At 31.8% G+C, this 11704-nt stretch overlaps 3 protein-coding genes across 17 annotated transcripts in view; 2 read left to right on the top strand and 1 right to left on the bottom strand.

Annotated features, from left to right (window-relative positions):
- Positions 1-11704, bottom strand: part of Spri (Src homology 2 domain-containing protein sprint) — a 541914-nt gene that overhangs the window by 49178 nt on the left and 481032 nt on the right. The gene's annotated exons all lie outside the window — the stretch shown is intronic.
- On the top strand, positions 2291-5900 carry LOC139813936 (uncharacterized). The gene is made up of 5 exons (XM_071779828.1): positions 2291-2469; positions 2558-2644; positions 3064-4196; positions 5437-5608; positions 5809-5900. Exons 3-5 carry the CDS (start codon positions 3135-3137, stop codon positions 5898-5900), a joined length of 1326 nt encoding a protein of 441 aa, XP_071635929.1. The 5' UTR covers positions 2291-2469; positions 2558-2644; positions 3064-3134.
- On the top strand, positions 5437-11038 carry LOC139811942 (uncharacterized). Of its 2 annotated transcripts, XM_071776481.1 has the most exons (7): positions 5437-5665; positions 5809-6021; positions 6204-6533; positions 6611-6861; positions 6952-7111; positions 9872-9974; positions 10423-11038. In XM_071776481.1, the coding sequence occupies exons 3-7, from the start codon at positions 6434-6436 to the stop codon at positions 10535-10537; spliced, it is 729 nt and encodes a 242-aa protein (XP_071632582.1). In that variant the 5' UTR covers positions 5437-5665; positions 5809-6021; positions 6204-6433; the 3' UTR covers positions 10538-11038. The 2 variants fall into 2 exon arrangements, with proteins under 2 accessions (XP_071632582.1, XP_071632576.1); XM_071776475.1 differs by having other exon boundaries at positions 5437-6021.

The raw sequence follows: 11704 nt of genomic DNA, 5'->3' as shown, positions 1-11704 counted from the left end.
GATTACTTCGAGTTTCTGGCGTGTGTCATGCATGCTATATTAGACATTTCAAATTATTGTTATCCGTATATAGTAACGCTTACCGGTAATTTAGAAAGTGTCTCATGCCCCTTAGAAAGAGACAAAGAGTGAGTTAACCTAAGATTAAAAGTTAACTGAAGTTTGTGAAACTGAGCCTTAAGGCCGTGGCACATAGAAAAACTTAAGCAGTAAAACTCACAATCAAGCAGTAAGCAAATCAGCCAATCACAGTCAAGAACTTAAGGCACGGCCCTAATAAGCAGCAGCGAATCCATACCGTTGATGTCTTACTGCCCAGATAGCCAAACCTGAGCAGCAGATTCCAAGCAGAGTCTGCATTAAATTTTTGGTATCAGAAAGGCAACAAATTGCACGTGGAAACTGCTCTATCAGATGATGTTGTCAAACTGTAGCCAGAAATGCGACAGAGCCTGCTGACAGGCAATATGAGCAGATTGGCAGCAGAAACCGCGCAGAGCCTGCACACATATTTGGCAGCAGGTTGACAACAAAGATCGAGCAGAGCCTGCGCGTATGACTTGAGAACAGAGTGGCAGCAAAAACCGAACAGATCCTTTCCCTTTCCGTGATAGTTTGCAACGACGCTACTAAGCGGCGCATAATGGTAAGACTAACTCGTAAGTAAATTTCAGTTGAGGGCTAATATAAGCAGGCTTCCTGCGAAGCAAAATCATAACATCCACGAGACATATCTTTGTCAGCAATACAACGCAAGGCTCAACCAAAATTGCTGCAATGATATAGATATGCAAAATAATATTTTCTAAAGTAAGATGTAAAATATATTGTGTGTAATGTATATTTTTTAAATATTAAAAAAATCTTTCAAACGAAACAATTATTGCTTTGGGTTAAACATATATATTTTATTTTTCTAAGCAATATTTCTGATAGAAAGATTTTACAAATATTATTGTATATATATTTATTTGCAATCTTTTAAAAATATTTTTGAAAATATTTTTCTGACATAATCTGGCGGACATAGAAACATTTAAAAAATATTTTTGTAAATTATTTTAATCTTTCTAAAAAATATTTTGTGCTGTATGGGTATGGATAAAGTCTGCTTGGTTTTTGCTGCCAATCTGTTCTCAGGTTTTGTATGCAGGCTCTGCGCGGTTTCTGTTGGCAATCTGCTTACATTGCCTGTCAGCAGGCTCTGTCGACAGAATACGAGCTTAATGCGGACACAGATGGCTATGGTTTTGATGTGGGATTTTGATCAAATTTGCTGCCAATCTGCGCGCATTCTGCTAACATTTTGCTATCTGGGTGCTTAAGTTTTACTGCTTAAGTTTTTCTATGTGCCAAGGCCCTTAGAGTTAACTTCGGATATCAAGTGCAAACTTTTGCCCCACTATGATATGCACACTTTTGCCCCACGAGACACTTTTTAAATTACCGGTAAGCGTTACTGTCTACGAATAACAATTTGAAATGTCTACTATAGCGTGACACACGCCAGAAATCAGTTAATTTCTACTTATAAAATACAGTTTGAAAAAAAAAATAAAATATTACATCAGAAAGACAAAAAATAAAACTTTACCTCATAGTTTCAATGCTGTTCAATTGAATCGCTGTTATTACATATGGCGCCACTCAGTCATAATACCTTATAAATTAACTTAGTGTTACCAATCTAACTTACAGGAAAACAAGTAATATTTGCACTGCGCACTTTTATCCGCCGCCCACTTTTACCCCACTCTACATCTTTTATATGCATTATATATTAAAAATATTTCTCAAAAAGTGCGTGTTACGATTATCTCAAAAGTAGACAGAACTCTCCCCTTTTTTCTACTTGCTTATCGTAAAATTAACTTTACGTTCGCAATTCTGCGAACACCGCGTCATCTCGTGATATGTTCAAATGTCACGCGAACTGCAGAAGCACCTTGCAGACTCCGCATAGTCGGTAATTCCGATAAGCGCAAACTTAATTAACACGTCGAATAGAGGAACGGCCTCCGCCAATATCCGGTATTGTCCAACGGGAGAAGAAGGATGAGATACTACTCCGCGCACGCTGGTCGATTTAATCTCTCTCTTGATTAACCATGTCGTATGGCGCCTGATAACTCGGTTATGTTCAGCGACGTACGCGAGAGCTTCCTTTCTCTCCGAGACAATTACTTTCGTCGCTACTCTTCGTCTTGAGAGATCATGTCCTATGGAGTTCGAATCAAGTTTCGAAGCGATCGTGATGTACGTCATAATACTATCCTGCCGGCACTAGACGTAAAAGAAACGTGCTATATTGGTCACAAAGTCGCAAAAAAATAAGTTACGTCTTTTACACGTTGCCGCGACGTACAAAATAATTTAGGTTAAAAAGCCACACGCGCGATTGGCTATACTGCGTTCGCTTCTTGCCGCATGGCAAACGTTTCAGCATTTTGTGTGCAGAATCCATTGATAGTAAGTGTACAAATATCTGTCCATCATTCTTCGATCTCTATAAATTTAAATGTGTTTCTGTGTCTAATTTATTTATGTTATTTATTAGTTTTGGCAATTTCGCTAATCAGAGTGACAAAATCTATGAAAGAAGAAGAAAGTGTGGAAGCCCAACCTAACCTAACACACCAAACATGTAAGTAACTGTTTTCTATGCTTTTATAATTATACTTTTTATTTTTCACGCATTATATTTTTTTTCTTGCTTTATTACTCTTTAATCTTTTGGCAAGTGTCCTCTCTGTGTCCTCATACATTATTTAATCTAACCTAACCTAGAAATTGTTAAAAAATATTTCTTTTTACTTTTTTTTATTTTGTTGATATGAAATACTTTTACATATACACATTATTATACATATATGATCTAAACATGCTTAATAACTGTAAAAGGGGCAGAATGTGAAATTATATTTTACATGAATTTCATTATTTGTTTGTACAAGCATGCAGTCAAAATTAATATTTTGCACGTGTAGTGCTCATATAAGATATTTATTGGAAAAATAACAAATAGAATATTATATAATTATTTTTATTATACAATGTTTTTAGTCCCATAATGTCACAAACTGTGAGAAGCAGAAAATTGGTGAGCAAACTTTCACAAAAATATTTTCTGCCGTATGAGGAAGCTAGAAAAATATCCGTATCCTATGGAAAGAGCCAAGAGAGTCAAATTCCAAAAAGACAATAATGAAAGTGATAGAAGCAATGAAACTTGTGAAAATTGTGAAAACAACAATAACACATTTCATAATATGGAAATCATAGATGATAATAATGAAAGAGATGAACTTAATGATGATAATAATGAAAGAGATGAAGTTAATGATGATAATAATGAAAGAGATGAACTTAATGATGATAATAATGAAAGAGATGAATTTAATAGTGATAGCAGTATAACAAATAACGTTGTTGATGACATTAATATTTGTGATGCAATTGGAAATGAAGTGGACAATGATTTTACTCCATCGCATTTGGCTACATGGTGTAAAACTTTAAATATACCTATGACGCATGCTGATGCATTATTGAAAGACATAAGGAAACATAAATGTTTTAGAACTATATTTCCTTCAGCTATTCGTACCATCTTAGGTACACCTAAATCTACTCAAATTAAAATTGTACCTCCAGGGGAGTATTATCATAAAGGACTTGTAAATGAATTAGTTCGAGTATTATCAAAACATAATATTGAAAATGTTAATTTAACTTTAAATATTGATGGCTTGCCATTATTTAAATCTTCAGGTCAACAACTTTGGCCAATTTTAATAAGTGTTGCAGGAATACCAGGTGAAATAATGGTAGGAGCTTATTGTGGGGAAAAAAAACCAAATGACATAAATTTATTTTTAGAAGAATTTGTCAATGAGATGAGTTATCTTATTAATAACGGTCTAGAAATAAATAATAAACTTTTGCCTGTGAAACTACAGTGTATAAGTGCAGATGCTCCTGCAAAATCTTTTTTACTCTCTACTAAAGGCCATACTGGTTATGACAGTTGCTTAAAATGTTTTATTCACGGCAAATATGTGAAAAATAGAGTATGTTTTCCTGGCACAAATGCTAATTTAAAAACTGGTATTGACTTTCAAAACAGTAATAATATTTTGCAACTTATTCTACATATTGATTTTGTTTCTGATGTAGTTCTAGATTATATGCATGTTGTTTGTTTAGGAGTTATTAAAAAGTTATTCACTTTATGGACAACTGGAAATAATTATTACAAACTTAGTCACCAAACTAAAAAAAGAATCTCAGATAGATTAGAAAATTCAATGAATATGTCTGCAAGTTTAGAATTTTCGCGTAAACCGAGATCTTTAGAAGACTTAAAATATTACAAGGCAACCGAATTCAGACAATTGCTTTTATATACAGGGCCCATAGTTTTGCAAGGACTTTTAGATAAAGATATATATTTAAATTTTTTAGTCTTACATGTAGCTTTGAGAATTTTGTGCATGGAAAATGCCAGCGAAGAAATGATTACTTATGCTGAAAAACTAATAAAAAATTTCAATGAAACTTTTACTATATTATACGGTGAAGAAAATGTGTCTTTTAATGTTCATGCTCTTTTACATTTAGCAAATGACGTTCGCAAACATGGACCACTTGATTCTTTCTCTGTCTTTTGTTTTGAAAATTTTCTTCAAACAATTAAAAGTCTCATACGTAAACCTCAACATATATTAGCTCAATTACACCGCCAATATGTGGAAATACATAATATAGATATCAACAAAAAAAATATAAGAAAAAATAAGTTTGACATTTTGCAAGAGTTGCTTCATGAAAATGGTCCTCTTTTATCTGATTGTGGCGACCCACAATATAGCAAAATTGTAGGATTCGGTTTTACCTTAATAGCTGAGGATAGAAGAGACAATTGTTTGTTGACCCATGACGGAACTATAGTTGTACTTAGAAATATTGCCTTTAATAGAATAACTAATTCTTTAGTCATAATAGGACAATATTTTACTGTCGTGGAAGATTTGTATACTCGCCCTTGCAAATCACAACTAGTTGGGATTTACCTTGTATCTAAACTTTCCGGTCTGAAGCAATGGCCTCTTAAGGGTACTATTAAAAATAAATGTTTCATAGTACCGTGGAAAAGAAATAAAAATGTTGTTATATCTCTATTACATTCTAATAAATAAAAAGAAATAAAAATAACATAAACATTAAAAAAAAATAACATAAAAATACATAAAAATACATAAAAATACATAAGTATACATAAAAATATGTATAAAAAATATAAAAATTTTATGGTACGTTATATATATATATATATTATATATATATATTGATTTACATATTCATTTTTGTAATATTATATTTTTCTTCTATATTTGTTGAAAAATATTGATTTATATATATTTGTTCTTTTTTCAGTTTATTATAATAATGGAAAACTTAACGATAGACAATGGATTGTTTTATGTAATCGAATTTTATGATGGAATCCAGATCATTCCAGATAAGTGGGTTATTGAAGATGAAATGCTAGCATACTGGCCGAACGTAAAATCAGATAAAGATTTTGATACTATCGTTTATACAAGAAGTTCTATAAAAGATGATTGGTCATTAGAACCAATAAAAACAATTTTATATAAAACAGGTTTATATTAATCATTGGCTGCTTTTGTATTTTCAATCTTCCTATTAACAATTTTTTTTCTATTTTTAATCTCGTTTTTTATTTTTTTATTTTTTTACAAAAATAAATATTGCTAATAAAATGTTTTTTTTTTTAATTTTTAGGTTCATTTTCAAATGCCAAAATTAAATTTAAAAAAGCGGAGTATGAAAGCGATATTGACTCGCCATATAATACAGATGAAAAAAAGAAATAGAGGAGAGATAACGCTAAAATACAATTTAGTGATAATAGTGAACAACAGAGTCGTGGAAAAAAAAGAAAAATAAAACCCCAAAAAACGAATTTACCGTCACTTCCTGAAGTGCCAATTGCTGGTACAGGCTGCTGTTAAAACTGCATTATGAATGCTGCAAAATATTATTTTATATACTTTTGTTTCACATTTGAGAAGAAAAAAAATAGAATGATGTTTCGAAATTGTTTCGATTTTGTAGTGCAGTAGCAGTTTTGACCGCAGTCATAATGTAGCTAATATATATCAAACAATTTTTTTCAGTTGCCTCAGCCGCCACATATAGTAAAACTGATGTAACGGACAACTCTTCTTCAGTTACATCAGCTGGCACATATAGTAAAACTGATGTAACGGACAACTCTTCTTCAGTTACATCAGCTGGCACGCATAGTAAAACTTATGTATCGAACAACTCTTCAATTGCATCAGCTGGCACGCATAGTAAAGCTTGTGCATCAGATAACTTTTCTTCTTCAATTGCCTCAACTAGCATGCATGGTAAAACCAAGTGTTTTTCAGTTATGGATAATAAATCATTATCCTCTAGAAATAAAAACCTAGATACTGCTGTATTGTCTTCTAATAATAACGGTAAGAGAAAATGTAACATTTTTTCATATTTAATATCAATTTGTAAACAAGTTTTGACGTAACTATTATTATTTCAGAAATTAATCGTGAATTTAATCAAATTTTGAAAAAAGTGGATGATTTGAAGACATCTATGAACGGTCTCACTTCTTTAATTCGAGAAGTCATTGAAAGGCTAGATAAGTTGGAAAAAAATAGTGAATCTTTAAAAGTTCAATCTGTTTTGGATGAATGCAATACACTTGAAGTTTTTCCTATAGAAACTGCAGCTAGCCTTAAAGAAGTGGAAAGCATGATTGAGAATAATTCTGCATTCAAAAAAAATTTGGTAAAAATTTTATATTATTATTTTATCTACTGAACTTTTTTAATATACACTATATGTATATTAAAATTACTTTATTTCTATTTTTTGTAGATAACAAGTCTGACGCAAGTTACCAGTGCAGATATTAAAAAAACAATCCGCAATATTTTACATTATCTTATAACTGATGAAATGGCTCAAAAGTACAGCTGGTTAGGACAAAGACATAAGGCTGCATATCAAAATTTGCAGATATCGAAAATTTTGACACGTACGTTTTCTCTCTCTCTCTCTCTCTCTCTCTCTCTCTCTCTCTCATATATATATGTAGGTCCGGAAGTATGTTCCGGGACTTTTATTTTTTTACATCGGTATATTCCAGGACATTTGGCAGTTTCCAGGACTGTCCTGGAAAAAATTCATGTCCTACGGCACGTTTCGGGACAATTTTTTGAATCTGATTACATATATATGCGTTATATTCCAGGACTGTACATTTCAAAAAACGTAAACAGTCCCGGAACATACCTCTAGACCTACATATATATATATATATATATATATATATATATATATATATGGGGCATTCTCCGTGAAATCAGACACCCCCTCTGTCCAAAAATTGGAGTCACCTAAAAAATTCTTTCGGGGCTCATTTTATAGCTACACATATGTAGTTTTAGTAGAGCTGCGGCCTTTTGAAAAATCAACATGGCGGACCCCAATATGGTGGCCGAAGTCTGCGGGTAACGAGGTACGACAGATGAAATCGTTACTTGGAAGTTATAGACTGTCATAGAAAAATGTGTTAATGTGTTTATTTAGTAGTTAGCATTGAATCCATGGAAAAAATAAATTTTTAGTTTGTCCAAAATTAATATGGCGGCCAAATTATCCGTGAAATGCTAAAAAATAACTATTTCGTTCTTTAAAACGTACAAACTGCGTTCAATTTTTATGAAAATTTATATCATGATACATTTTAAGATATTGATCATAAATTAACAATTGGGACGTCGTATTTGAATATAACGAAACCCAATATGGCGGCTGTATATTCGAAAAATGCTAAAAACGAATGACGTCGATATTCAAATCATACAAACTCTTTCCAATTACACATTTTGTTGCTTGCGATTTGTTAAGTGTTCCTAGGTAATTGTGAGGTGCAGAATCCAAGTATACCGTCAGATTTGTGGTCTATCAGATCTAGTTTACGAGATACGGCATATATGCCTTAGTATCTGAATAAGTCCATAAACCGATAAAAAATCATCTCATTTGTTAACTTAAGTACATTTCTGGTTACACTGGTCGACAAAATATGAACTTTTTCTCTATTTTGACATTGAATAAGTAAGTGAAGGCAAGACAGGTAGTTTTTCGAGCCAGTGAAGTCAAGAGAGAGAGACTGTCCAGCCAGTGAAGGCAGGAGAGACAGATTGTCCGGCCAGTGAAGGCAGAAGAGACAGACTGTCCGGCCAGTGAAGGCAGGAGAGACAGATTGTCCGGCCAGTGAAGGCAGGAGAAATAGATTGTCCGGCCAGTGAAGGCAAGAGAGACAGACTGTCCAGCCAGTGAAGGCAGGAGAGACAGATTGTCCGGCCAGTGAAGGCAGGAGAAACAGATTGTCCGGCCAGTGAAGGCAAGAGAGACAGACTGTCCAGCCAGTGAAGGCAGGAGAGACAGATTGTCCGGCCAGTGAAGGCAGGAGAGACAGACTGTCCGGCCAGTGAAGGCAGGAGAGACAGATTGTCCGGCCAGTGAAGGCAGGAGAAATAGATTGTCCGGCCAGTGAAGGCAAGAGAGACAGACTGTCCAGTCAGTGAAATATAGTCAAAAATAAAAAAATAATGAAAATTCTTAAAAATTTGAAAAAGTAAAAAAAAAGCAATTAAAAAATACCGTAACACTCAAATTAATAATAATTAGAACGAGTCTGTATGATTTGAATATCGACGTCATTATTTTTTAACATTTTTCGAATATACAGCCGCCATATTGGGTTTCGTTATATTCAAATACGACGTCCCAATTGTTAATTTATGATCAACATCTTAAAATGTATCATGATATAAATTTTCATGAAAATTGAACGCAGTTTGTACGTTTTAAAGAACGAAATAGTTATTTTTTAGCATTTCACGGATAATTTGGCCGCCATATTGGTTTTGGACAAACTAAAAATTTATTTTTTCCATGGATTCAATGCTAACTACTAAATAAACACATTAACACATTTTTCTATGACAGTCTATAACTTCCAAGTAACGATTTCATCTGTCGTACTTCGTTACCCGCAGACTTCGGCCACCATATTGGGGTCCGCCATGTTGATTTTTCAAAAGGCCGCAGCTCTACTAAAACTACATATGTGTAGCTATAAAATGAGCCCCGAAAGAATTTTTTAGGTGACTCCAATTTTTGGACAGAGGGGGTGTCTGATTTCACGGAGAATGCCCCATATATATATATATATATATATATATATATATATATATATATATATATATATATTAATGTTATAAAAATTATATAAAATTTTTTGTTATATTTTATATAGTTTGCAAAATAGTGAAGATCTGTTTAGTTTTATTTTTTCTATATGCACGCTAGTATTGTAGCAACACTTATCAGACATTTTGTTAATACATAATATGAATTCGTATGCTTAAGAATTTTCAGTTTTCATGACACAAAAGATATAAAGACATTGTCTCAAAAATATTTTATAAGAAAAGTTTATTATTAAAATATGAAGTTAATCGTTATAATAAAAATGTAACATATTTTATATTAACTTTTTGAATATTTTCAAATTCTATATTTCACAAAATGTGTATATACTTTGCGAATTTTAATTATTGTTGCTGTGTATTATAATGCTATATTTGACCAAGTTTTTTTAATTTTTTGAAATTCATTTAAATTTTATCTATCTATACAAAAGCAATAAATACATTTTTTTTACTAAAATATTTGTACTCACTGTTGTTTCTTTTAGCATTTACATTTGCTTTATAATTTTCAGTTGTTGTTCAAATGCGACATCAAGATATTACGTGTGAGCAAATTTCTTCTGTTGCTGCAGAATGGTTAAAACATGCAAAACAAAGAGCACAAAGAAAATCTGAGTAAGTTTAAAAGTCAATAAAAAATTTCTTTTTCTTCAATGTGGAATTTTTCTAATGTGATAATTTATTACATATATACAAATTGCTTGAGTGTTTTAATTGACTATGTTATGATCAAAATAGTTATTAATATAATTGCAACATGCTCTTTTCCGTGGGTCTCTGTTGTACTAAATTTTATTTCTATTTCAATTAATGTTATATATGTATATAAGTATATATGTATATGTATGTATGTACACACACACACACACTTATATACATATATAACATTAATTGAAATAGAAATAGAAATTAGTTTAACAGAGACCCATGGAAAAGAGTATCTATATTAATGACTATTATATGTATATATGCATATATTTTGTGCATCTTCTGCAATCTGAACTTTATCCTTTTTTCAATGCGCTTTGTATGTAATGATATCTCTTATTGTTATTTGTTTTAGGAAAGAAAAAAAATGTCGAAAGGAGGAAACGCCCCCATTAAGTTCAAACTCATCGTCAGATGATTCAGAAAGTGATGAACTGAATGATGAATGTTCATCAAATGATGAACACTAAACATTATAATTACCAAAAGATAAGAACTATTTTAAAGGTTTCATAAATAGTACAAAGATTAGTTTTATTTACTTTTTATATGTGCAATACGTGCATAATGTGCATTATATATGTGTACAGAATATATTTTTATTTTCACACTTACATTTTTCACACATATAACAATTCTTTATAATATAATATTCTTTTAAGAGAAAGACTGTTTATTTTTAAAATAATAACCGTATATTTTATTTATGTTGATATACTTTTGATAATTTAGACGATTTTAAGTGTTACGTATTTTGATAACATTTATTAACATTGAGTGAGAAAGAGATATAAAGAGAAAATAAAAGGCTAATGTATAGCAACAAAAACATATATTTATATTATTTTTATTTATTACCTCCTTTCTTGGTGCTTTATATTTATATTATAAAACACAATCGTCTGATTTTGAGAAGTTGAGATTACTTTTTATTGTGTTATATATGTAAACTATATATTTATATTGATAGACAAAATACATAATGATTATACTTATTGTGAAAAAAATATAAAATAGATGTTATATTTTATTTAAAATAAAATATATATTGTCTGTTTAAATTTCTGTCACTTAAATAATATATAATCACTTATTTTGTCTAATATATAAAACTATATACCGTTAACATATATAATACAATAAAAACTAATCTTAATTTCTCAAAACCGATTGATTATTTTTAGGTTGCAAATAGGTGCTCAACCCGTCACATAAAGTCGCAAATACACGTCACTACAACGTTTCTGTCACCAAGAATTTGGCTGTTAGTTACGTCACAGCAACGTGGCAATTACGTTTCGAACACCAATTGAGACGTCGTTGTAACGTAACGTGTGACGAGTTAACACGTCATAATGACGTTTTTAACACGTACCAGTGCCAGCTGAGTTTCCACTGAGCGCGTCACGCATCGCGTCGTCCGAGTTGAACCAATCAAAACATCCCATTTCGATCCCGTCACAAGAATGTAATGAAATGGGATGTTTTGATTGGTTAACTTGTGACGACGCGACGCGTGACGCGCTCAGTGGAAACTCAGCCTTAATTTTTCGTGCGCGGCATCCGATAAACTGCAGGGAGAAAGACAAACACCTCTTCTTAGCAACGATTTAAAATCTGCGAGGGGCAAAGATAAA

The sequence above is a fragment of the Temnothorax longispinosus genome, chromosome 1, assembly GCF_030848805.1.
Source record: "Temnothorax longispinosus isolate EJ_2023e chromosome 1, Tlon_JGU_v1, whole genome shotgun sequence".
Lineage (NCBI taxonomy): Eukaryota > Metazoa > Arthropoda > Insecta > Hymenoptera > Formicidae > Temnothorax > Temnothorax longispinosus.
The sequence above is the reverse complement of the archived record's forward strand: the minus strand, read 5'-3'. Positions and strand labels throughout refer to the sequence as shown.